This window comes from Ursus americanus, chromosome 2 (assembly GCF_024610735.1).
Source record: "Ursus americanus isolate L20-20 chromosome 2, mUrsAme1.1.p, whole genome shotgun sequence".
NCBI lineage: Eukaryota > Metazoa > Chordata > Mammalia > Carnivora > Ursidae > Ursus > Ursus americanus.
In genome coordinates, this window is record NC_142128.1 from 42,634,195 (window position 1) to 42,660,711 (window position 26,517).

The following is a 26,517-nucleotide window of genomic DNA, read 5'->3' on the forward strand; positions in this document are numbered from 1 at the left end:
GAGCAACGATGGGCATCTCACGGAGCCGCTGGACATTGGCTTGTTTTGCAGATAGAGACGCCGGGAGAAGGCGGCATTGCAGAGGACAGAGGGACCCCGCCTGGAAAACAAGAACAAATACGTTCTGTTGGGAGACGCAGCACGTGCACACACACCGGGAAACCGGGAGATGTGGGCAGGGGGTGCGTACCCCACTACTCACCTCCGTCCTTCCTACCGCTCTTCCGGTCGACCCGAGGCTCACAAACCCACTTTGCAGGTAGGCCGAGGCCTCCCCCAGTTCTCGGGGAAAGGGGCCCCATCCCGCCCTCCATGGCAGGGGGGGTTTAATGGGCAGAGGGTGCCCCCTGGTGGTGAGCGAACCAGGCCAGGAAGAGGAAGCAAGCGGAAGGCCCCTCTTCATCACCAGCAGCCCCACTTTACTGAGCCTCCGTAAGGTGCCGATGGTGTTCTAACATCTCACTGGCACCCTGCGACTGAACCCTGAAAGCATCCCTTTGAGGGTCCAACGGGTCTGGAAGCCGAGAGCTCACTGGGTGGGAGCAGGGGGAAGGCCTTCTGGAGGAGGGGGTCTTTGTGCAGAATAGTGAGGGACAGGTACGGTGTGGAGAATGCAGAGTAAAGGGCAGTGGGGCCAAAAGGGGATGGAGGGGATCTCTGGGGAAGGATTTGGTTTTTTAAGATCTTATTTTATTTATTTTTTAAAGGTTTTATTTATTTCTTTAACAGAGACAGAGACAGCAAGAGAGGAAACACAGCAGGGGGAGTAGGAGAGGGAGAAGCAGGCTCCCCACTGAGCAGGGAGCCCCATGCGGGGCTCGATCCGAGGACCCTGGGATCCTGACCTGAGCCGAAGGCAGCCCCTTAACCAGCTGAGCCACCCTGGGGAGGGAATTTCTGCTCCGGTAGATCCAGTTTAGGCTAGGAAGTGTTAACTCGTACCTGCTGTGTCAGCGCCCAGCCCCAGGAGCTCCTAGTCTGGTCTGTGAGGGCCGCAGTGACAGGCATTCAGGGTCTGCTGGTGGAGGTAATTAGAGAGAGATTATTACAGTACTTAGCTCCCAAAGTGTCCACGGAGAGCTGGGGGAGCACAGAGCATGGACAGGGTTTCCGGGTGGGGGGTGAGCAGGGTCTGTGACCAGAAGGCTGTCCCATCAATACCCACACCCCTGTCCCTGGGCCAGCTGGGCTTTGGAATTCACTACCGATCGTGGACTGGAGGCCCGGGAGGGGCCGGTGGGTGTAGAATGGGGGGTCAGCGCAGACCCGAAGCTGAGGCTTCTCCATCCTCACGTTACCCCACAAAACCTGCTGTCCGGCCCGGGCTGGGCTCCCGAGACCCGTGTCTGGGAGAGAGCACCGCCTCTGACTCTGCACTTGCTGGCTAAATGACCTTGGGCAGACGGCGTAACTTCTCTAAGTGACCCTCCTCGGTGTGCCGGGATGGTAAAGGAGGTTAACACCCATTCCCGAAAGCTCGTCCCGAAGATCAAGCAAGACCACATGGGGGGAAGTCTTTGACAACCATCCCCACGAATGAAGGCCATTACCCGGGAGCAAAGTCTCCCATGAACGCTGGTGGTGAGTTTGGGGGTCACGGGGCACAGACATGCTCTGGAATGCTGGAGAAGAGTGCAGGATTGATTTTCTTAAGGCGGGAGACGGTGGGTTCCAGCAACCCCAGCTGGGAGAGCCATGCTGACGCGCAGCACATCGTAAACGGATAAGTGATGTCTGAAAGGATGACCAAGTCAGGAAAAGAAGGCCTTCCGTGGGGGCCGGCAGGCACTCAGCGGGCACAGGGAGGGCCAAATGGCCTCCTCTCCTCCCCTGGGGTTACACTGGATTACCGGGATTTTTGTGAGGCCTTTGGGTGTATTTCTTCTGTCCCGGGCCCAGGACGCAGGGACCACGTGATACGGCAGTGGGCAGATACAAAGTTCAGTGGCCATCCCTAGAGATGTCTCTCAGAAAGCGGAGGAAGGCTCTGTGGGCAGCCCTGCACGGTTCCGTCCTCCGCCTTGACTGTCACAGATTTTTGTTAAAGACTGGGATAAAAGCCTAGAAGCCCCATGTGTCCAATCTACAGATCACGCAAGAACTGAGAGTTAGATTCTGACCGGACAGAAAAAAATGAACCAAATAATTGGGATACATGTAAAAATCTGTTTTGGGTTTCAAAGGCAACAGCCTAAGGAGGGAACAGTGAAAAGGAGAGCTGATCCACTGAAGACAGCCTGAGGGTCCTAGCAGACCACAGCCTGTCATGAACCAACACTGTAAAATGGCTGCCTAACCAAGCAAGCGATTAATGGACGCAGGGTGTGCAGACCAGAGGTGGTGACGGCCCCGTTGCCCTCCATGAAGTGGAGGATAGTTCTGGACACCATATTTTAAGAGGGACCTTGAGAGGTTGGAATTGAGCCCAGAGGAAGAAGACGGGGCGGCAAGAGAACTTGGAACAATGTTTGCTGAAGACCTTCTCAATCAGCTCACGCCCCAGCTAAGCTCCAAAGCTAAGAGCAGCGGCCTCTGAGCATCACACACCCCTGAAGAGCGTTCCCAGGGCCGCTGGGAAGGCCTCTGCGGCCCGTCTTCGTGGGGAAGGCCCTGCTGGGGTGCAGGCCAGCCCTGGAAGGCAGGCTGCAGCTTCCCCTCCTCGGCTCAGAGGGGAAGCGTGACGCCCCCCAAGGCGAGTGGGTGTGGGCTCTGGGGGACCAGTCCTCAGGGGTGGGGGTCCCCCTGAAGGGCACCGTGGTGTCCCACTCCTGGGTGGGTAGCTTGCTGAGTAAGGGGAACAGACTGTGGGGAAGCACGCGGGGGGTAGAGGGCACCGCAGCTCGGAGGGACAGGTGAGGTTTGGTGTGCCAAGAGGACCTGGGAAAGGAGCCCCCATGGGGCCGCAAGCGCCCGGCCCCCGGGGAGAGGTCCACAGCGCTGGGTAAGCAGCACTCAGCCCTGTTTCCCCCTCCTGCAGAGGACAAAGGAGCTCGGAGGGGTCTGCCAGATGTCCTGAAGGGACCAGAGAGGGAGATACAGCAGCATGTTATCCCGGGCCGCGGTCAGGGAGGTGTCAGACGGTCGGTCGCATTCTGGTTACCTCTCCTCTCCTACCTTCTTGCCTCAGAATGCAGAGGCCAGGGCATCTGTCGCTGACTTAGCCCCTCTTCGCCTCCCTGTCCTGCTCCTTCCAACCGGCTGCCCTGGGGCCAACATGGGGCCCGCGTGGGGCCAGCATGAGGCTGGCTTGGCCATCTCTCCTCCACAGCAGGGCAGGCGGCCTTCCCAGCCTGCATCCTGGTCACGTGGCTGAGGGACTGCAGGTAGGGTGGAAAGAGCACTGAGCAAAGAGCCTGCCCCTCTCGGCCACTTGGGGGCGTCAGTGCATCCCTCTGGGTCTTGGTTTTCTCAGTGCATTGGAACAGTACTCACCAGCCCCTCTTGAATGCCCAGGGCACCGTACGCACTGAATAAATACTGCGAAGGAATCACAGAGGACTCGTGTGGACCCCCGTCCCCGGGAGCGTCTGGGCATATGGGACACGTGCGGGCCACAGTGTGATCCCTAGACGAGCAGGGAAAGCAGGGGGCAATGTGGCTAAAGTGGGGCCTTTGCCTCGAGGCAGTGAGGAGCCATGGGAAGGTTTTAACCTCGGTCGAAGGGTAACCTGGTCAGATGAGTATCTTAGGAAGATCGCTGCGGAGAACTGGGGTGGGGGGCGGGAGAGACAGCAGCATGGCTGGTCACGAGGCTGTTGCCACCACCAGGGCTTGACTTGATGAGACCTGAGCCAGGGGGTGGAGAGGAGGAAAGAGACGTGGGAATACTTAGAATGTCAGTTCCAGAAAGAGTGAGATGTGGGGATGGAGGGAGGGGACTGGGAAGACCCCGTGCTTGTGCTTGTGGCCTGGGGAGGGGTGCAGGGCGAGGCTCTGATTTAGAAGGGTGAAGCCCGAGCGTGGTGGGTGGGGGGACCATGAGCGTGCATGAGGCCGCTCCGGGAGAGAAGGTACAGAGATGCGCTGTCCCCTTCTGCCTCTGGCCCTCCGGGTCTGGGGTTCGGTGAGCCCCCCGGAGACAGGCGGCCATCCCGCTCCTGGCTCGGTGCGGGGCTGTACCCTGTGGCCGGCCGTGGCCACCAGGGGCCGCTGTGGCCTCAAGAAGGGCTACATCCTCCCCCAGAGACGGCAGATCTGAAAGCTAAGGTTGAGGCCGTGAGGCAGGTAAGATTATGTGATGGTCCATGGTTTCCGCTGGAGGAGACAACTCAGAGAGGTTAACTAACCCAGCCAAGATCACACAACCAGAATTTGGACTCAGATTCCAGACTCGGCGTGCGTGTCCCTCTCTCCGGGAAGGACGCTGATGGTGGGGTCACAGAATGAGTCGGAGGGGCGTGTGGGGAAGTCTCGTCTCTGTCGTCCCTCATGCTTCCCCCGTCATCTCACTTGGGCCCACCGTAGGCCGCATGGAGCCAGGAGGTGACCGACTTGGGACTCAAGGCCCTCTCGGACAGAGAAGAACCGGGGTGCTGCTGGGGGCGCACTGGAGCTGGGGTCGGGGGCGCGGGCTGGGCCGCCAATGCCTGGATGCCCTGCCCACACGGAGCCCCCGGCAGGCGTTTGCTGCCTCCCGGACCACACCCGGGGGCCAAGTTTGGGCCGAGGCAGCCCACTGACGGAGGGCATGCCTGGTGGGCGCACAGGCCCCTGGAGCAGTGGGACAAGGCTGTCCAGAGCACTCTCTCGAGGCACACCTGAGTTGGAGTCCCGCAGAGACACCTAAACTCTCCGAGTGTCAGCTTCTCATCGAAGGTGGGACAGTAATACCTCCGGGCCTGAACCCAGAGGGCTCACCTCCGCCCGCCCTGTGCGAGTTCCTGGCGCCCAGTCCTCCTTCCCAGGAGCTCTTCGAGGTGGAGGACTGGGCGAGGGAGGTGGGCGCTGGGTCCTGGCGCCCAACGCCCCCCCCCCAGCATCCTCCCCCAGTCCTCCCGGCCCACAGGCACCGTCTGGGAGGGAACACACCTCTTCACCTCCACTGGACAGAATGCCACACCGTTCTCTAAGGGGGGCGTGTAAGTTTACGCTCCGCCAGCGGGGCACAAGGAGGTCCCGTTGCTCCACGTCGTCTTGGCGAGGTCAGGGGTTTAATGTTTCCCGGCCATGACGTGTGTTTGTTTGATACGACCCTGGAATCACAGCCGCGTGGATAACGCTCAGGACCCTCGTGCAGAGAAGGACAACGGCAGAACTCGACGTTCAAAACTCTGCAAAACAGGGTGTCCTTTGGCCATAGGGGCGTGTGCAGTCCACGTATTTTTGGAAAGCAAATGGATGATAAAACTGAAGCAGAGGACCGTGGGCCCCTCTGGGTTGAGGGACGGAGATGGGGGGGGCGAGAGGTGTGTGTGAGGAATTCTTGACTGACAGAGTGCATGAAGCCTTTGAAAATAAACACGGAGCATGGGGTCATCTTGGGCATCTGGGGGCTCTTGGGTCAAAGGGCCCAGACTTTTCTTCCGTGGATCCAGGGAACAGTTAGGCCTGTGAGGCGGAAGCTGTGGGGCCAGAGGCCAGCCCGTACAGAGGTTACCGTCACGAGACTGGCTTCCATACTGCAGCAGGTGTCACCGAGGGACAGAGTGCCCTGTTCTAGGTGCACAGACCAGCTGCCTGCCGCAGGCTGATTCACTTGGGGTCTGTCCTAAGGGCCTTGGTGGCTTTCTCCGTCCGGACTCCAGCCATCTAGGAATGAACAGCAATCCATCCTGATCCCTGGCTCCCTCTTCTGCCCTCCCTGGAGAGCTGCAGTTTCTGCCCTGAACTATTGCCAGAATGTTCTTTGGACCAAAGCAAGAGGCCTAGAAGCCCATTGCAAGTAGAACTTGCTTGCATTGTGGGACCAACCAGGAGCGGAGTGGGATAAGAGAGAAGGCGGCGCTGGACTCCACCAGCCTCCCCCACTCCCACCCCGGGCATCTGGCCAAGTAGGAGAGGGGCCCCAGAGCCCAAACTGCAGGAGCCACAGCTGTCCAGTGCCTCCTCCCCCGGCTCTGGGAGGCCTGCCCCAGCCTCCGCTCCCAGGGGGAGGCTCTCTTGGAAGCCCTTTGCTGGGCACAGATCTCAAGATGGCATTAGGGGGAGTCAGGACACCTCCCTCCTCATCTATGGGATTTGGGGCCGTGCTGTCTCCCTGCTGGGAGTCCAGGGCCAAGGGGGACCCACTAGGAGGGCATGTGAGCGGAAGGCCTTAGAGGCGAGTCCGGTCTGAGGAGCCTGGGTGAATGGCGAAGGAGGGACTCTGTCTGGGCAGCTGGGGGGAGGGGAGGTATATTTATCTTGTGAGCTGGTGGCATTAAAAATAACTGCCCCCCCCTGCCCAGTAACCGTAACCAAAGCTCCCCAGCCCTCTCTGTCGGTGGAGGGAGCGTGAGGAGGAAGCGGAGCCGGGGACCAGCAGTCCTGATCTTCCCCCCCCCCCCCCCCCCGCCCCAGCCCCAGCCCCAGGCTTGCAGGGACCAGGCAGGCGGGTGCCCAGGGGCGGCCCGCCTCCTGGAGGGCAGGGAGGGAAGGAGGAGGGGAGCAGGGAGCGGGGCAGGAACAATGCTGGCTCCCAGCCAGGAGCTGGAGTTGGGGGCTGAGGCGAGGGGAGGGCCTGGAGAGTGGGGTGGAGAACAAGGACAGAAGGGTGAGGGAGGAGGCAGCAGCGTCCCCACCCAGGTGCACCCACACACTCTCTGGTCCCTGAAGCCACCTAGGACAGGGGTCTATCCTCTGGGTTTCATCCCCTGAGATGCTGACGCTGCAGGGGGAGGCACTTAAGTTAGCCTTGAGGAAGGACTTCCCTGGAGGGGTGGGGGCAAAGGGCAGGAGTGAGCCAGAGAGGGCTGGGAAGGATGAATCTACCCTCTGCTGAGTCCCGGGACTCGGTGGGGCTGTGGCCCCCGTTTGTTCTAGCCCCGAGACAGGCTGCTGGAGGGGTGATCTCTCCTTTCTGCCTGTGCGTTTCCACCGTTCTTTGGCGGGTTTCTGCATGGGGAACTGTGATGACAGAAGGACAATTACAGGAAAGCTTGTCTGAAAAGTTCAGCCTCTGCGTAGCCGGGAGGAGAGGCCCGAGCTAAGCCCCAGGCAGCCTGAGGGTGGCAGAGGCCACAGGGGCAGGAGAGGGCCGTTCTTCTTGGCACCCTGTCCCGCACAGCGAGCTCCCAGGGCCCATCCTGGCTCCGGAACCAAGGGGGCCTGTGGAATGACACCCTAGGTGCCTCGCAGGGGCCAGAGACTATTTCCTCGGGGCGGGGCTCACCGAAGCCCTGTCAGGATTGCACTGGCCCCGCCCACCGCGGGGTCTGCACGGAGCTGATGCTCCGCAATGTTTGTCGGGGGATAAATGCTGCCCATATGCCAAGGGCCTGGCCTGGCTCCGGCCTTCGTAGGGACCCCTGAAAACAGCGCTACCACCTTCCCTGTGTGTCCCAGGTCAGGGAGGCCCCCAGGCGTGCTGATGCTCGGACACATCCCTGGGTGGGCTGAGATGGATGGGGGCTGGGTGTCCGCCCCCTTGCCGGGCCAGCAGACGTGGCCCTCCCTCCGCAGGCCACTCTGGGCTGAGCCCGGGATACCCTTGCCTCTAGGCTCCTGCTGAAACCTTAGCTTCTAATCCCCCACCTGAGACTGAAGGGCCCGGCACCTGTCCTGGCCTCATAATCTGTGGCCCGGAAGAGAGGAGAGGGGCCCCGCAAGAAAGCTGGAGAGCAAGAGGGTGCGGAGGGGCCCAGCTGACACCTGCTGGGACCAAACTGTTTGTACTGGACCCAAGTAGCCCCCTTTTGTGGGACCAGTGATTTCCCTGCTGCCTGAGCGACCCCCTAAGCAGGCCACACCCCTTTCTGGTCCTCAGTTTCCTCTTGGACAAAGGAGAGGCATGATTCCTGAGGGCCCTTCCTTCTGGGACTCTGTTCTCTTCTTCTAGAATTCCCAGCTTCTAAGATTCCACCTCGGGCAGCGGAAGGGAGGGCTGGTTGCTGAGGACTGTGCAGCTGTCTGCTCCGGCTTGAGTCACCAGCTCGACTCCCAGCCTGGCTCGACACACCAGCTCACCTCCAGGGCTGGGGGTGGGAGCCAAGACCTGAGTCCTGTCTCCTCCAGAGCCCCCAGGTCTCCCCACCAGCTGCCCGAACTGCCTTCCTCCCTGCCTTCTGATCTCCCACGCCCCTGCAAGCGGAAGGCTCCCTGAGGCAGCTGGGAGAGGCTGGCCAAGCCTGCTGAGGCCTGGCTGAGGCGCTAGGAGTGGTCTGAGGTTTCTGGGGCGCTGGGCAGGGGCAGAGGTTAGGCAGACATTGGACAGAATGTCAGAAGAATGGAGGAGATGGCCTTTGACTGGAAGTCCCTTCCAGTTGATGGAGTAGGGGGATGAGAAAGGGACCAGAATGTCCTGGGGCTTGAGTGATGGTTCAGGAGGAGACCATGGGCTGGGGTTAAGTGGGGTCAACCCTGTCTCAACCTGACCCCTTCCATGCCAGTGACTGGGCCAGGGGCTGACCCTGCTGTGGGAGTGATTGTCGGGGCCCTGTGGGGAGTCTGGGGGAAGGGGGGGAGGGGGGCAGGAGGAGAGGGACCCAGCCTCTGGGACACCCACGGGAGAAGGCAAGGGAGGCCCCTGCCCCGTACAAGGCTGCTCGGAGAAGTCTCCCTCGAGGGGAAGGAGGCTGGGAAGAGGTGGCTCAGGCAGCCGCCAGGAGTGGGGAGACCCCGGCGGCCCTGGCTGGGGGTGGGGATGCTGTCGGCCTGCCAGGTTCCTGCCAGGTTCCTGCCGCTGCCTGGGAAGCGCCCAGCCCAGAGATCCTTATCCAGGACAGGCACAGAACTGGTTTCTCGACTGGCAGCGCCAAGGGGGACAGGGACAGGAAGAAGCGAAGAGGTCAGGAGGGCAGCAGGCCTGCAGGAGAGGTGGGAGGGCCCTCCCGGGGAACCCCTGGCCCTCGCTGGAACCAGTCTCACCCAGCTCTGAGGGGGCCTCGCTGGCGAGGGCACGGACTCCGCATCTTACACCGATTCCATTTCTTTTTTTTTTTTTTTTTAAAGATTTTATTTATTTATACGACAGAGATAGAGACAGCGAGCGAGAGAGGGAACACAAGCAGGGGGAGTGGGAGAGGAAGAAGCAGGCTCATAGCAGAGGAGCCTGATGTGGGGCTCGATCCCATAAGGCCGGGATCACGCCCTGAGCCTAAGGCAGACGCTTGACCTCTGTGCCACCCAGGCGCCCCCCGATTCCATTTCTAAACAGACCAAAGGGCCACCCAGGCCCCCACTGTCCTTCTGCCTGCCCCCCATCTTTCTCAGGTAGGGCTGGCCCAGCCAGGGGAAATACCTGGTTGGACTCAGCTCCTCCCACCCCACCCCCCAACACTCCAAGGCTCCTGAGGTCACTGGGGGAGGGGCAGTGGAGCCAACAGGGCATGGGGGGTACCCGGGGGACGCTCCTTTGGAGCCTGGTCCCTTTCATCCCCCGCCACAAAGGGCCTGGCCGCCCCAGTCCCATCCATCTTGCGCCTGCCTGTGGCGGTCCTTAGGCGGCCCTTTGTCGGGACCTGGGGTCAGAGGGCCTGACCAGCAGGCCCCCCTCCCCTGACTCCCACCCCTGGGGCCCTCAGTACCCTCTCCTCCCTGCTGGAGTCCCCCTCCTCCCTGACCCCTTGGTCCCCTCTGCCAGGCTCCTCCCCGCCTCTCCCTCTCCTCAGCACCCTCAGGGTTTCCGGAGTCTGGCCCCACTCTGCCCGGCCTCCCCTGTGGGTTCCTGCAACTTGGCTCGTCTTGCCACACACGGGCAGGGAGCTGCCTTTGGGTTCTGGGGCCTCCGTGGCACCCAGGGCCCTGGTCCCACAGGCTTTGTCCTCTTGGGTCTGGCTGGGCCCTGAATGTCTCAGTTTTGACGTTGCTAGGTCTATGTCAGCCCGGCGCTCCTGTCTCTCGCTGAGCGTGGGTGTGTGTACCTCGGTTTCCCTAAGATGTTCGTGCGGGCTGTCCCAGTGCGCAGCAGCCACCCCACCCCAGGGGAGCGTCCCACACGCCCCCTCCCTTGCCCCTGCCCTCCTACCTTCTCTGGATCTCACTGTGGGAGTCCTCTGCTGCCCCCTCTGTGGTTGAACTCTGAGAAGCCTGACTGGAGAGAAGGTTCTGCCCACAGAATTTTGGGGATGAAAGCAGGGGTAAGGGGCTCCTGTGCATTTTCTTCTAAAAGCACTGCTGAGTAATGAAGGCCCGGGTAAGGGTAACGGAAGAGGAGGAAGAGGGCTTTCGGGGTGGGAGGGGCAGCTGGAGGGACTTTCTCACGGGTGGGGCCAGGCTGGGCCAGATGGGTGAGGCGGCCTCTCCCTGATCTCATCTCTTGGGTCCAGGACTGTAACTTCCCTGTCGTCTCAGGCTGGAGGGCGGGGAAGTACAGAAGCAGAGCCGGGGGAAGGGCCTTACCCTCAGGGGGCCCCAGTCTCAGGGGAGACACACCCCCATTACCTTCAGGGAGCCCCAGTCTGATGGGGGAGACCCAGCCCCCGCCCTCTGGGGCTTCTTGGGAAACAGACACATCCCTCTTCTCTCTCCTCAGCAACTTGATTCCAGAAAGAGCCAAATTGGTTAGAAAAACAAGAGCAGAAGCCCCAGCCAAAAAGGTGTGAGAAGGGACAGGGAGGGCTTGAGAAAAGGCCCTCCAGGGTGGGTGTGGGAGTCAAGTTGAGGTGGGAAGGGTGGGCTGGGGAGTCCACAGCCTGGATGGGCATCCCCGGAGCTGAGGTCAAGGATGGGGTGGAGGGGAGGAGGTGATGCGGAATGGAGATGAAGCCAGGCCTCGGAGAAGGAGTTAGGATGCTTCTGCATTCAAAGGAACACAGCTGGTGTCCAGAAAGCCCAGATTTATTTCTCCGTTTCTGAAAACAGCCCCCCAGGACCAGAGCCAGAGAGCCACCCAGGACACCCTCCTTTCTCTCACCCCTCATTCCTGCCTCATGCATTACCAGGTCTCCACAGTCCCTGACTTTCTCTCCAACCTCTGCTCCAGCCTCTCCCTGGCCGCCTGGGGGCTCCCCCTCCCCAGCCCACCCTCTACTTTTCTCCATCCATCTTCACCTGGCAGCCAGAGGAGACTCCTAAAGCACAGGTGAGATGCCACCACCTTTAAATCCTTCACTGGCTTGTCGTTCTTGGGAGCAAATAAGAACCATGGACTGTGGCCCTCAGGTTCTGTGAGCCCTGGCCCCTGAAGGCCCCCGCTGCCTGCACTGCAGTCCCCAGACCCTGGGCAGCCCCAAACTGTCCTCAAGGCCTTCACACTGTGGTTCTCCCTGCCTAGAGTACTTCCCCCTCTGCGTCCTTCAGGCCCCCCCTAAGTTCTTTGTCCTCCAAAACACCTGCTTTCTCAACATGGCCGCCCACCCCGCATCTCAGCTGGGTCTCCCCTGGTGCTCTCTCCCTCCTTCTGCCTCCTTTCCCTCATTCCTGCACGGGGTGTACTCGGGAATTGAGGGGTGCATTTATGGTTTCATCATCTCTTCCCACTAAAGGGCTGTGCCCTCCCGCAGGCCCCAGGAGGACAGGGATCTTGTCCGTGGGATACATTTCTGCGTTCCCAGCACCCAGCACGGTGCCCAGCTCCCAGGAGACTCTCAGGAAACCATCTACCCCGCCCCACATTCAGAGAGGGGACCAGCTTGCCCGTCGCCCCCACTCCTTGGCCCCGACCCCTCTGCCCTCCGCTGCAGCAAGTGGCCTCTCCTGGGGCAGGAGCAGGACTCACTGGCCCCAGGGCACCCTGGTCTCGCAGGGAGAGGCTCACCTGCCACACACAGGCCGGGAAGCGTGACCACTGGCTGTCAGCACCGCTGGCGGGAGAGGCCGCTTCGGGCTAGGTGAGAAGCCAAGCTCTGGAGCAGCGCTGGGTGCCCATGGGCGAGTGGGAGGCAAGCGCAGGGGAGGAGCCACACGGGAAGGGCTAGGGGCCGCGTCTGGAACGGCCACTGATACCAGTCTGCGTTGTATTCTGCACAGAGGGGCTGTGGCTAAGGCGAGTTTTGGTTTATTGTTTCTGAACAGGGCACTGACATGATACCGTTTTGTTTTGAAGGACCCCCCCTCCTGCCCCCTGGCAGCATTTTGGAGGGTGGGTCAGAGAGGTAGGGCCTTCGCTTGTGGGGGCTGGCAGTTGCTAAGGGCTGTGTACTTACTGAGATGTATTTAACGACTACGAAGCCTTTGCAAGCTGGACGTTCTGCAGTCGCTGTATTATAGACGAGAAATCGCGGACAGCAGCCCTTCCCACAGGAACACGCTCCTTCCCAAGCCCTGGGGCTCTGGTGGGCTGTCAGTGCTGCAGCTGTTCCTCAGCCACGAGCTGGCCGGCCAGTTGCTGGGCCCCTTGCCCTGCCACCAGCAAGTGGGCCAAAGGACAGCCACGCAATCCTGCAGAACCAAACCCCTTCTGGCATGAAGATACGGACCCTAGGAGAGTCTTTCTTTTGGGGGGAACCCCAAGGTATAAGCACGTAAGCTTGGAGCATCTGAAGTCAGTTTCCCATGATGTAGGGAAGAGTTCTATTTGACAGGGTTGAATGTGGCCCCCGCACAAAGGAAACGGAGATGAGCAGGATGGGGGGCCAGGGAAGCCGCTAGCCACCTTGGCTGGCTCTGGCTGGCCCCCACGGACAGCCCCCAGCACACAGGCCATTCGGTTACAGAACAAAGGCTCGGAGAAACCGATTAGCTTGTCTGAGGTCACAAGCAGGTGATAGAACCAGGACAGGAAACTCTCTCCCGACACGGTGCTCACTCGTCCCCACAAAGCCATGAAGACAGAAGAGCAGACCAGGCGGGCCAGTTAGAAGGCGCTACGGCATGAGACCAAGTGGGCCGGGAGAAGGCCCGGTCGAGGGCGTCAGCCTGCGGGAGGAGGACCGGCACTGGGGAGATGGCCAGGGAGCTTGGGAAGACGCAGTGTAGCCTTGACCTGAATGTGGAGGCATGGAAGGTGGGAGAGCCGGCAGAAGGGCTGTGTGGGTCTCAAGGCCGAGATACTCCCATCTCAGAACTGGAGGACGGGCAGGACGTCTCATCAGGAGACATTTTTTTTTTTTTTAAGATTTTATTTATTTATTTGACAGAGACAGCCAACGAGAGAGGGAACACAAGCAGGGGGAGTGGGAGAGGAAGAAGCAGGCTCCTAGCTGAGAAGCCTGATGTGGGGCTTGATCCCAGAACGCTGGGATCACGTCCTGAGCCGAAGGCAGACGCATAATGACTGCGCCACCCAGGCGCCCCTCATCAGGAGACTCTTATCAGGGAGCAAGGCCAGCCCGTGGGCATCAGTGAGCTCATCTGGAACCCTGTGGGAGGCCAAGGCCAGGCCTGGGGTTGCCCACAGATTGGAGTTAGAGGAGAGAAGGAACAACTGGAGGGAGGTGTGGGAGAAGGTGGGAATCAGTTCCCCGGTGCCCCGCGTCCCTGCCGAGGTCCAGGACTACAGCCTTGGAAGCCAGGGTGGCACAGGAGGCCGCAGGGGGGTGGTGAGGTGAGGGGAAGCCCCTCCCTCCCTGCGGCCCAACTCCCCCTGCTGCGGATACCCTTGTTTCCCACACTGCACTTCAGGGGCAAAGTGGAACTCAGGTGACTCACCTGTCCCCTTCCCAAGGAGCCAGAGACAGGTTGTATTTTTTTAAAACATTTTAATAAAATTAACCAATAAATATTCTACACTGTGTAGGCTACAGGGACAAAGAGCAGAAGCCAGAGGGCCATCTCTCCCACTGGGGCCCTTAGGTCCCTTCGCAGAAAGAGAGGCTGTGCTCTGGGCTGGTTCGGGACTGCTGGCTGGGGAGGGGGAGTGATTCGGGAACAGGTGATCTGGGCTTTTGCCATCCGTCCCTCTTTGTTGGGGGAGGGGTGGAGGAGGGGCCCCCAAAGCAGAGCCAAGCTGGAGGCATCCCAGCATCCCCAGGAGTGAGGGGGGTGAGGGGAGAGCTAGCCTAGAAGGAAGGGGGGAGGGCAGGGAGCATGGGAGTGTGGGCTGGGGGGCTCTGGCAGCTCTTGGACCCACAGCCGCTCACTCTCGGACATAGACCCTGGTGCACACGATATCATCCGCCGTCATGGTCTGGAAGGACACAAGTCAGAAGTCATCGTTAACCTGGAAGGCCCGTGGTCCTGTGGCCTGGGAGACCAAACCTCCTTCTAGGTTCAGGACTGGCAGCAGGAGCTGGTCCCCACAGGCCCTGGTGTCATGGGAGGGAGGATAGCAATAGAGCCCCAGGGATCTGTCCTCTACCCTCCTCCCCAGGCCAGGACTATCATCACCCAGAGAACTGCCAGGCCCCTCAGTGCCCGTCCACTCCACGCCGAAGACCGTCTCCTGGTCACAGAGTGGCACCGTGTGGGATAGGGACAGCTTCGTCCAGCCCAGCAGCCCCCTCGGGAGAGGGGCGACCGGTGCAGTTGGTCTTGACCTCCTGTGCCCTGGAGCGTCCCAGAAACCCCCCGAACGTGGCCCTGGGCTGGCGCTGGGCTGGCAGGAGGCACGCCTTACCAGGACCAGCTCCCCGTCGTTGGTCAGCTCCCTGGTCCAGGAGGTCTTGGGGCCCTCTCCCTTCAGGAGCCTCTGCTCGCAGACCATTTTGTTCTCGCTCTCCCATTTCACCAGGCTCTGCAAGAGAGAGGTCGCGTGAGCAGGGCCCGCAGCCGCGAGAGGGACGTTCTCCACTGGGAGTGGGGCTGAGAATCCAGGAAAAGACTGGAAAATGGCACGTTGGGTGGCCCCGTGGCACTGTGACCCCGAGGGACTCACCTTACAAGGCCTCCCGTCCACAGTCTGCTCCTCGAACTCTTCCCCGATCTTGAAGTGGATTTCTGTGGTGCGCACCGTGGTGGACGTCTTGATGTAGAAAGTGTCTCCCTCCTGTTTGATCTCCACCGCCGGCTTGGACGCTGCAGCCACGGCGATCTTCCTCAGCATCACATTCACCCCTGCACGCAGAGGAGGGAGGCTCGCCCCGGGCCCCTGCCTCACCCCTCCCCACAGCACCGCTTGGGCAGAGTGGCGGCCCCCAGCGGCCCCACCTTGCTGATCAGTAGGCCTGGACCCCAGCGTTCTCGGGGGCAGCCTCTCCCCATCCCCCTCACCCAGCGGGCATCCTCACCTTGGCCCCATTCACCTCACCCTTTGTCCACCCTGCTTGTGAGCCTCTGTGGGGGTGGACCCATCAGAGTCACTGTGTCTTCACAGGGACGAGTGCAGGCCAGACCCTCCCCAGCCAGGCCTCGCCGCTCCTGTCCGGGAAGTAGGGCCCCGCTTTCCTTTCTGCCCTATGCACCTTCCCTGTCTGGTGCTAGGTGGGCCTTCCTTCACCCCATCCCTGTCGCTCTCCGCAAGTGAAGCTGGAGCGCCTGTCCCCCCTACAGAGTGGCCCCAGCGCAGGGAAGCCACAGGCCCTGCAGGGAGATCCACCGGACCCTGAGGTCCGGCCTCCCTTGCAGGCCGGGTGACCCCGGGCAAATGGGTGGCACTCGTGGGACCCAGAAACACAGCGCTGGGCACGCCTCTTCTTATTGCTGCTGTTATTTTTACTGGGAAAAGGAAACCAGAGAAAAGGCCAGAGCTGAGGCTCAGACAGAGTTCCCTGCATCAGCCCCTTGCTTGCTCAGCCTCCTGGCAGGCTCCAGTGCCCTTCTCCCCTCAAGAGACAGACAGGGACCCTGCCCCCTCCCCAGTATGTTCCCTACTCTAGAATCACCCTGACCTCAGGCGATCAGTTCTTCTTCAGCCTCTGTGGATTCAAAGTCCCTCAGCCTGTCCCCCATATCCTTCTCCAAACTGGGCCCCTCCTCGTTGCTCCCCAGTCATGAGGAAGGCTGGGGAAGCCAGGAGAGCAGGAAGACAAGCAGGCAGGAAGGACTTTCTGGCCCCAGCCTGACCTAAGCATCACCACCCCACTTCACCTGCCTGGTGCCCCCCCTGAACTGGAGCAGAGATGTTTGGGGAAGCAATGGGTGGGAATGAGGGGGCCAAGCAGGGTTGTGTCAGGCAAGGGGACTCCCTGGCCCTCCTCAGACCTGGGCTCCTAGAGAAACAAATCCTCTTTTCCCTTGGCACTAAAGCAGACCCACTTTGTTCCAGAAAGAAAGGAGTGGGAGAGCAGGAGGACTCCCCCAGAAGCCCCAGGAACCCCCTTCTGGGCTGTTGATCTCCTGGGTCCTGAGAGAGGTTCTCAGATCCAGTGGCCTCGGCAGAGGGGACACGCCCACCCCATCTTCACCTAGAAGTCCACCGAACACTGTCCAACTTTCACCTTCCCTGTTACAGGAGCAGAAACTGCTCACACGCACTGCCTACAGCAGTGGGTGGGAGCTATTTCCCAAACACCTGAGCATTCGTCACCAGGAGAGGGGTACTCGACTGGGCACAGGGGGCCAGGAGGGGCTGAGGTTCCCGCAGAGGCAGGGCTGCGCTCCGAGGAGACGCCACTCCAGCCAGGGCTGTTTGTCTGCTGGGTCTGTTTCCAATCTGCCCCCAGCAGGGCCTGAGGAGGGCACGTGGCTCTGCAAGACCCCGCAGGGAGGACAAACAGACCAAAGACAGACAACAGGGTTGGGCTTTGGCCCTTATTCTCCAGCTGGGCCTGTGGCTGCGCCCGACCACCTCCTGCTTCATCTGCTGGGGAGAGGGGCCGGAATCCAGAGGTGGGGAGGGAATGGCATCTAGGCTTTCTGAAGGGAAAACGTTTTGGTGTGTAATTGCAGCAAGGGAAGAGCGGGAAAAACAGGGCTTAAAGAAGTCTTGCAGTTAGACGCAAGAACTAATGGCAAGGAATGATGGAAAGACAGCATTTCCAGACCGTTCCTGGGTCCAGACGCACTCCTGCACTCCGCCCTGCACAAGGTGTGCCTGCCCCATCCCCCACCGCGTTCAGTCCAGAGATCCAGGGCATGCTTACCCTCAGTCTGCAGGGCTGGGGGGGGGGGCTTCCCAATTGCGGAGGTCCTTAACTTACCTCCCTCTCTTCCCAGAGCCCCTCCCAGCAGTCCCGCTCTCTGCCCCTCCCCACACGCCAGAGGGCACACAGAGTTGGAAGAGGCCGAGTCGGTTTAACTTCCCCCACCTGCAACCAACACACCCAGCTGGACTGCCCCAGGTCTCCGGGGAGGGAGGAAGATGAGAACTGGGATTTTCGGAAATGGGGGGTTGGGGTTTCACACAAAGCCATTTGTTGAAATCTAAGAAAGTGATAATTATCCACAGCGACTGAGGACTCTGGAGCTGCCCGCTGTAGGAAATATTTGTGTCACAGATGGAGGGTTTGGGCACAGCGCGGAAAGTGCTGCAGGGGGAGGGAAGGGGCAACCGTGGGAGCCGCGGTGGCCGATCACCTGGCGGGTGGAGCGCCACGCAGAGGGATCAGGAACCTGCTCTGGGCCTGGGCTCGGGCCGCGGGGGTGGAGGCTAAGAGGCTGAACGGGCTCCGAGGGGCTCGGCTGAATAAGGACCCAGGCCCCCAGCCTGGGTGCAGGGTTTGCAGCTTCTGAACTGCCCAGAGCTCCCCGGCCTCACCCCCGGGGATACCGACCTCCTGTTTCTGGTTTCTACTTGATTCACAGGCTGGTCACTGCAGGAGCTGGCCTTGGGGGGGGGGCACCCCGCCCACGAAAGTATCTAAATGTCCCGGCCCCAAGCCCCCCAACCCAGGCGTTCGGCCCCTTTTCTTGGGGATGCAGACACCCAGCCTCCCGCGCTTTGATCCTCCTTCCTTTCTCGTGCACCTCCGAGGACTCCGGCGCCGCCCTCCGCTCCCCGGGAGCTCGAAAATCTCCTTACCCAGCACTTTGAGCAAATCCTCGAAGTTTTCCGATCGGATGATCTTCCAGTTGCCGGAGAAGTTGGGCATGATGGAAGCGCGAGTGGCGGTCCCCTTAGATGCTTTGGTTGGAGCACTGGACGCTGAGTCTTTTAGTCAAAAGAGATGTCGCCGTCGCCTTCGCCTGGTGGTGGAACTCAGGACAGGACACGTCCTAGGACAACCCCAGAGCTGGCTTGGGCTCCCGCGCGGGCAGCTTTTATACCCTGAGCCGGCCCGCCCCTGCCTGAGAGAGGGAGAGAGGGAGAGAGAAAGAGAGAGAGAGGTGGCCCCGCCTCCCGCCCCGCCCCCACTCCACCTGGGGGGCCCTGAGCCCCGGCTTCCCGGCCTCTGGATCTGGCCCCCCGTGGGCGGGTCCGGGTCTCGCCGGGGCCGAGGCAGCTGGCCCCGCGCGAGGGGTGGCTGGAGAGGCGACCCGGGGCGAGCGCTCGCCTTGGGCTCTCTGCCGAGAGGAGGGGGCGCCGGGCCCGGGGCGCAGAGCCTCAGGTCTCACGCCCCACGGTCACGGCTGGCTTGGTCCCCGCCCCTCCCCAACCTGACTCGGTGCTCTCGACTCCTTGGAGCCGGACACCCGGCGACACTACCAGCGGCCGCACCCCGCTCCGAGCCGGCGCTGGGGAAGAGGTTGGCGGCCGGGCTCGGCTCCACCGAGGCCTGAACCGGGTCCCGTGTGACCGCCCCGAGCTCAGAGAGCGGCCGGGGAGGCCAGGATCGGCTGGGCCTGGCACCCGAGTGGGGCAACGGCGCCCCCTGCTGGAACGGCTCGAGGGGGTGGGAGGGAGCGGCCCCCGGCCCGCGCCGGCCTCCCGGGGGTTCAGGGCTGCCGCAGCGCCGGGGGACTCAGGAAGTTGGCGCGGGGAGACTCTTTCCTCTTAAGGAGTTGGGCGGGCATCGAAGGGTTAAGCAGGAGCCCCGGGCACAAGGCTGGGGAGGGCAGAGGTCACAGCCAATCACTTGACACGAGCTCTTTATTAAGGCGCTTTCTCTGTCGCCTGGCTCCCCGAGCCCCCAGGGGATCGCAGCAGGCGGCAGGGAGGGGAGGCGGGACGGAGGCGTGGAGTCCCGGCGCGCCGCGCTGCCACCCAGGTTGGAGGGAGTCTGGGTGCCCCGGGAAGGGGTGGAGCGGGGTCTCAGGTGTCACCATCCCGCGCCATCCAAGGGGCCTTAGGAGCGGCCGCCCCTCCGCCGGCGGCTCCGAAGCGGGACATCAAAGGAGGCGGCAGGGCCCAGCTCCCCGCCGAGACCCCTGTGGGGAGGGCTGGGAGCCTGAAACGATGCAGGTCAAGTGGGGAGCCCCGGAGAGTGGCGGGGAGATCCGAGGCCGCAAACCGCAGAGCGGCGGAGGCGGACGGGCCGGTCCGCGTACAGGGATGCTGCAGCCCAGCTGCCCTCGGCGCAGGCGTGCACGTGGCCCCGCTGCCCGCACCGCACCCCACCCCAGCTACCGGCCCAGGAGTGCGCTCCCAACTCCTTGGCGAGGCGAGGAGGAAAAACCCATCTGGTCCCAGCGCTGGCCCCTCCCTGCCAGCGTGGCCGTGGGTGGAGCAGAGGACAGGCTCACTGAGATCCTGAACCCTTGTCGTTAGAGCCCTGGAACGCTCTACCGGGTTGGGGGCCTTGGCTGGGGAGGCGTCGGAGGAATAGAGCCAAAGCAGAGGGGCTGGAGGCTTCACCAAGGACTGGAGAAGGCTGGAGCCTCTGCGCTGTAAAGAGGGAAATCTGCATAATGCATGTGTTTCTGAAAGAGTAAAGCAGCTAGGGTGCCTGTGGGCAGGACGGATGGAGGGTCTATGATAGAAGGGACTCAACGGCCCCCGCAGGGGAAGCCGATCCACTGTCAGGTTTGCAGAAGGGAGCTGGATGCTTCCGCCTGGCTTTAGGGTTCAGGGTTTGTGTGGGAGGGCTTATCTGGGGGTGGGGGTGGCCTGGGCTTCTGGAAATAGGAGGGCAGCAGGTCGGAGCTCTTTGAAGGACAAAAGCAGAGGTGGTGGAGGGAAGGGGGTGGCCCCTGGGGGTGCTTAGGGCCTGGGGTTGCAGCTGGCCTGTGTTCCTCCCCCACCGGCTCTCTCGCTGCTGTAGGTAAAGGGAGGGGGATTAGGTTCTGACAGTGAAATCAGGCTCCTGGCCAAAGGGATGAGGAGAGGCTTGGGGGAGGGAACATGGCAGGAACTCCCGCACCCCTCCTTCCCCCCTCACTGCTCCCCACCTCTTCCACCAGCATCAATCTGCCCACCTCCTCTCCACACCAGCCCTCTTGAGCCCCCAGCCAGAAGGGTCCAGTCCCCTGCTCAGTGGGTATCTTTCCTACTGCAGAAGAGAAGGGCCAGCACAGGCCCTCTCCCCACAAGCATGGTGACTCAGGGTGTTAAAACCTCACCCAAAAGACAGTCATCAGGAGGCCAGACCTACAAGAGCAGAGGGGGGATGTGGTCTGGCTGAGGATCCTGGGGAGGCTGAAAGGGGGGCTCCCTGGGGTGGGGGCAGGGAGGCCTGGGCCCACTCCCCTCCCTTCACTTCCTCACTCCCCCCACTGGCCTGGCGGCCAGAAGTTCCAAAGAGACAGAAGTAAGACAAAGGGAAGTCGGGCTGGGAGGGGAATTTTTTCCAGATGTGAGTGTTTGTGGTTTGGCAGCTCTGGGCCTGAGCTCCAGCCCCTGCACCCCAGCCCTGGCTAAGCGAGGTGGGTAGAGGGTCTGGAGTAGGGTGCCGGGAAGCAGGTCTCCAGCCCTGTCTGCCACAGGAGCACGCGGGCGGGCAAGTGGAGGGGGCTTAGGAAAGATGCAGGGAAGGGGGTTGGGGGACACTGTGGGTGGGACAAGAGGATTGGGGGATGGGAAAGGGGGCTAACAGTGGAGGATGGGGGAGCCTAGGGGCAGGGACCAGGCCTGGAGCCAGGCGATGGGGAGGAGCTTAGCCCCTGTCTGTCACTCACTTGGTCACAAACAACTGGCTTTAATTTCCCGCCAGGATCAATGAGAAGGAATTTCCTAGTGTCGCTGGCCTTTTCATTAAGACCAAAGCTGACACAGGTCAGCCCCGGGGCAACCCATTCTCCCTTTCTAGGAACCTTGGTCATATCCCTGTCGGGGGCTCCCCCAGGAATTTGGAGACTGGGGAAGGGTGCAGAGTTGGTGAGAAAAGCTGGGGCAGCAGAGGCAGAGTGGGGGTAGGGAGGAAACAGTCCTGAGAGCTAGGCAAGGAACCTTCTGGGGCTTTGTTCCTATGGCAGTGAGGCTAAGAGGAAAGTGTCTGGCTTTAGCAGCAGAAGGAACAGAGGTGCGCCCCCTTCTGGCTGGGGGGAGGAGCGCGCGCATGAGTGCACGTGGATGGATGCACGATGGAGGGGGGGGGGCTGGGGGAGAGAAGCTGCCCCTACCTCTCTGCCACTCCCTTGAGGATGGGGCAGGAGGGACCACCTGCCCAGCTGGGGATGAAGAGAGGGGCAGAGTCATGAACCCTCCCCCTCCCCCTCCCCGGGACAAGGAGATTCCCGGCCAAGTTCAGCACTTGGAGAAGAGCCTCACCCTGAGCAGTGTTATTGCGTCTGCCGGGTCACAGAGTTTGTTGGCTGGGAGTCCTGGAGAAATTAAACCCAGGTCAGGCTGGACACTGGGTCTCTGCCCCTCAGCGGAGGGCAGCGGACCAGGCAGAAGTTCTGCGGGATGGGGGGGGTGTCCGAGAGCAGAAAAAAGGAGCTGGGAGTGGCGGGGGCAGGACAGTGGTGTCCCCTCGTCCCCACGCTCTCAGAAGTCTGTGTGGCGCAGTGTCAACTCAAGCATCCTGCCTCCTGGTCTGGTCTGACCCTCAGTACAGAGGGGACTGTTCCATTCTTGTCTGTCTGCCTGGGCTCAGGGACCCAGCACTTTTCACAGCTGGGAAGGCCTGGCCCCGGTTCTCCCCACATCAGATGGCTGTTACAGCAGGGACTAGGGCTTCCCGCCAGCTGGGAGACAGGGTCAGAGACCTGGAAAGCAGCCAGAGTCCCCTCAAGCCAGGGAAGGTGTGGGCAGAGAATCCTGAGTGACCCAAAGAAAGGGGCAGCTGGACTCGAAAGGAGGGGATGTCAGGGACCTCCAGGGCCACCCCAGGCCCTGGTGAAGGAGGCAGGTGTGGCTGGGCAGGGTCGGAACCTCGGGTGGGAGGAGGGCTGCCGGCTCCGGGGAAATCACAAAGCAGGCGAGGGTCTGTGAGGCAGCCAGGCAGCTCCTCTGTTGTTTTTGGCTCTGCTGTCTGGTTCCCAGCTGCCAACGCTCTCCTCGGGGCTGGGCCGGGCGCGCTGAGCTGGGCAGGCAGGAGGGAGGAGGTGGGGATGCCCTGGCCGAGGACGTGTCCAGACTGAGTCTTGTCCCCTGAGAGAGGCCCCTGGCTCTGCTGGCCTCTTCAGGGGGCAGCACAGAGAGAACCTGGAGACCCTGCCCATGGGGAGCAGGCGCACGGCTCTTGCTCTCTGATCCGGGGGTGCTTGTTTCTTTGTCCCCCAGACTACTGCTTCCTGCTGGTCTGGTGGAGGGCATCCCCTCTTTCCCCACTCATGCCACTGCCGCCCGTTCCCCTAGCTTGCTGCAGGGACAGGCACCAACGTCCCGCTCCCCCTACTCTGGAGTCCTCCTGCTTTTTAGAGAACCTCCAAGGCGGAGGTGGGGATCCAGTGTGGCCGGCACTGGGCACTGTTGATGGCAACTGCCAGCATCAGACACCAGAGGGGCCTGGCCCTGATCCTGGCCAGCTGCGGCCCCCATTTCCTCTCCTGAAGGACCCCCCCCGCCCCCCACCCTCTCCCAGGGCAGCATTGCTGGATGGAGAAGTCAGGCAGCCCGGTGACCTGCAGTTAAACTCCTCTCGGCTTTTATGAGCCTGTGAGGAGGGCCAGACCCCCCTGCCACTCCCACCCCTTGCCCTGCACTGGTCCCTTAACCCCTGACAGCCCAGGGCAGGAAAGGGAAGGCCGAGCCGTGACAAGTTCAGCAGGCTGAACACCTGGGTTTGCAGGGTACCTGGGGACGTGGCCAGCCTGGGCAAAGAGGGACAGCCTGCAACCTAGCCCAGGACCTGTTCTGGGGAGCCCAAGCCATCCCCCAGAGGCCTCCTCTCCCCCTCGCTGAGGATGGAAAATTGAAGAAGAGCCAGCCGGGGGTCCAGGGAATCCCTGTCCCCATAGAGATGATCTGGAGTTTCTGGCAGAAGAAAGAAATCAGCAGGGCTGCAGACTGGCTGGGTGCTCTGTTCCCTCTCCAGCCTGAAGTGCAGAGGGTGGGCACCAGGCCAGAGCAGCAGACTCCGGGATTGAAGAGGAAAAGGGGCAGGGGGGAGGGGAGAAGGCCAAGGTTCCCAGAGAAGGGGGGGCGGGGGGGTTGAGGTACTGGATAAGCCTAGAATGAGGGCATCGGCCTCACTGTCCCTGGGAGCAGGGCAGGGTAACAGGAGCCAATGGCTCAGCCTTAGGAAGGAGGTCAGTCCGTTTAGGGAGGAGTCCTCCTCCAGGCTCCTCCGTGCTCCCAGGGCAGCTGGCCTCCAGACCAGGATACCCAGCAGTCTGGGCCCCCGCCTGGCTCCAGGGAGGAGGCCAGCTCCCCCACCGGCAGGGCACTTCCTGCTGCAGACCAGGCCCAGGCTCCCAGGTCCTCAAGGCCAGTGGGCCAGACTCCCTAGAGACAGAGCCAGAGGTGCAGGTGCGGGGGATCTGAGCAGCGTGAGTGAGGGCCCCAGAAGCCTGGGCTTGGGGTCTCTGCCCCCACGCCCCCATCTTGAGTGGGCAGGCAATTAATGGATACAAGAGTTCAGAGTCGTTGGGGCGCCTGGGTGGCTCAGCCATTAAGCCTCTGCCTTCGGCTCAGGTCATGATCCCAGGGTCCTGGGATCGAGCCCCACATCGGGCTCCCTGCTTGGCAGGAAGCCCGCTTCTCCCTCTCCCACTCCCCCTGCTTGTGTTCCCTCTCTCGCTGTCTCTCTCTGTCAAATAAATAAATAAAAAATCTTTAAAAAAAAAAAAGAGTTCAGAGTCGGCCCCCTTCGCAGGCTAGAGCCTTGTCCTTCCAGTGACCCTCCCCTCCACCCCTGCCCCTCCTCAGAGCTGGCTAGAGAGATGGGCAGTGGGGGAGGCCCCAGACTGACCTAGCCCTAATGGCTTTCCCTGGGCAGCATGAACAAAATGGGAAAAAGATGTGCGAGGTGGGAAGCTCTGATTTCCTTTCTCCTTCAGGCGCCGGCTCTGGAAAATGTTAGCTGTCAAAGAGAGACTGAGCAGTCTCCGGCCTCCCCCTGCCTATTACCCCCTGTCCCACCTCGTCCACCAGGGGCCCCGGCCTGCCCGGATTCCCAGGGGGCACCGGGCTAGCACCTGAGAATTTTGGCCAGGCTGCCCTGACAAAGCCCCACCTCCCCTGCCTGTGTCTCCTCCACCAACCTGGGGAAGACATCCAAGGGGGAGTTTTGGCACTTGGGGATCCGCAGGGACACGTCCCTGGGGGATCAAAGGAGCCAGCCAGCGTCTCCTGGATTTTGTAGTCTCCCGCCTCCTAAACCCCAGAGCTCTGGGACGGTCAGCCTCAGGATTCCAGGGCTCCAGATGACCTGGACTTTTGGTGGGCCTGTCTTCCTGCTGAGCTCGTAGGACCTGGCCCAGAGATGGAGCCAGCCTGGGTCCTGGACACTCGCAGGCCTTTCTCGCTGCTGTGGGTCTCTCTCGTTACTGTGGGCCAAATCCCCGTCTAGATCTCCCAGACCGCTGGGGCTAGGCCTCCAGGAGCCCCAGGGAACCAATGCCAGAGCTGGCAGGAGTCGCTCTGTGCCTTGGTTGGAGGGCGTGCATGGTGGGGGGCAGTCCCAGCCTAGGAGGAAGCCGCCAGTACACTCGGCCCTTTCTCCAAAGGCCCCTTTGCTCCTTCTGCGGCTCCACCCGCTCACCCTTCAGGAAAGCTTCCCAGATCTACCCACTCTCCCAGCCCAGCCCAGAGCCCCAGCCCCCGCCTCGAGCTGCCAGGCTGGATTATCTGCCCCTGCCTCCCTCCGGGTCCGGGGTGTGGGCTCCATCTCCCTCCCAGGCTCCCAGGGCAGGGGCAGTCCCCCTTCTTCCTCTTTGGTTATGGTTGGATCCGTCTCATGGACTCTTTCCAAAGAAGCGACCGAGCAGGATTCCTGAGGGGAGAACCGACCCTTCCTTTGGAATAGCTGCCCTGACTGAGCAACCGGGCTCCTGGCGCTGCTCGGAGCTGTGACAGAGGGGCCGGGGTGGCAGGCCCGGCCGGACACGAGCTGCAGGACTCAGCCGGGTCCTTACGTGAGAGCCGCCCCTGTGCTGTCTCCAGTCTGGCTGATTCCAAAGCTTTGCTCTTTCACACTTCAGAATGAATCTGCTTGAGCCTGGACGACGATTAAGGTGTTTGTCTTTCCATGCCAAATCCTTAAAAACTACCTCCTCTCTCCCCTCCTCTCCCCCCACCCCCACCTCTCAAAATCCGATGCCTCACACACACCCTTTCAAAGAAAGCCCAGAGTTGGTGGCGTCCCTGAGCGAGGCTGGAGAGCACACACGTTAAAGCAAGCAAGCAAGCCTGGGGGGCAGCCCAGCCAAGTGGCGGGGGCAGACAGGGGGATACAGGGCCTGAGCAGGGGCTCCACAGGGGGGCTGAGGCAGCCAGGGCCTGGGGGGGGCGGGAAGCCGGCTCACCAACGCCACTAGATGTTCCTTACCCATTTCATCATAGCCTGGAAGAGATCTCGCAGTCTGACTGCGCAGAGGCTGCAGCCAATCCCCACCCTCAACCACACTAGGTCCTGACCCCCGAGGGTGCGAGCGCTCCCTGAACGCTCCGTGGTGGGTGGGCCGTGTGTACAGAGCTCAGATGAGAGTTCAAAGGCCGAAATGTCAGCCTTGATTTAAACGTTCGTTCAGGGGGCGCCTGGCCAGCTCAGTCGGAAGTGCATGTGACTCTTGATCTTGGGGTCGTGAGTTCGAGCCCCATGTTGGATGTAGAGCTGACTTAAGAAAAGAAATGAAAGGAAGTAATATAAAATAAACATTTGGTCAGGATCAACCCCACCAAAGTTCATCGTGTGGGAAGCTAATCTGTCCCTAATTAGGGCACTTAGCAGCTCTGCTGCCCCGGCTCCTGGCATCTCTCGCCTAGGCAGAGCTAGCCTCCACGGTTCTCTCTGTCCCCACTGTCTCCCTTCACGGCAGCCCGGGGGTTAGAGCGGGGGGATCCTTTACACCCTAAGTCAGTTCAAACCACTCCTTTGCTCAAAACCCTGCAGTGGCTCCGGTTTTGTGTGGATAGAAGCTGAGGCCTTACAACGGTCCAAAGGCTCTGTAGTTTCTGCTTACATCCCCCTGCTCACTGACCCCTTTCCCCTCGGCTCACGCTGCTCCAGCAACACTGGCCTTGCTGCCCCTGAATACGCCAAGTGTATGCTTGCCTCAGGGCCCTTGCACCTCCGGCCTTCTCTGGAATGTTCCTCCCCAGATGTTTACGTGACGCGTTTCCTCACTTTGTTCACGCCTCTGCTCAAACGTCCTGTCCTCAGAGAGATCATCTCTCAACAGCCCATCTGCAGTCCCGTGTCCACACATATCTGCCTGCCTCCTTATTGCCCTTCGCAGCGCTCACCAGCCCCCCTGCAAGGA

At 61.5% G+C, this 26,517-nt stretch overlaps 1 protein-coding gene across 2 annotated transcripts; it reads right to left on the minus strand.

Annotated features, from left to right (window-relative positions):
- Positions 1-13,698: 13,698 nt before the first annotated feature.
- On the minus strand, positions 13,699-19,219 carry CRABP2 (cellular retinoic acid binding protein 2). 2 transcript variants are annotated; one of them, XM_045784232.2, is made up of 5 exons: positions 18,430-19,219; positions 17,855-18,120; positions 14,831-15,009; positions 14,573-14,689; positions 13,699-14,143 (listed from the first exon to the last, which is right to left on the minus strand). In XM_045784232.2, the coding sequence occupies exons 2-5, from the start codon at positions 17,922-17,924 to the stop codon at positions 14,093-14,095; spliced, it is 417 nt and encodes a 138-aa protein (XP_045640188.1). In that variant the 5' UTR covers positions 17,925-18,120; positions 18,430-19,219; the 3' UTR covers positions 13,699-14,092. The 2 variants fall into 2 exon arrangements, with proteins under 2 accessions (XP_045640188.1, XP_045640189.1); XM_045784233.2 differs by lacking the exon at positions 18,430-19,219 and having other exon boundaries at positions 17,855-18,405.
- Between the last annotated feature and the right edge of the window lie 7,298 nt (positions 19,220-26,517).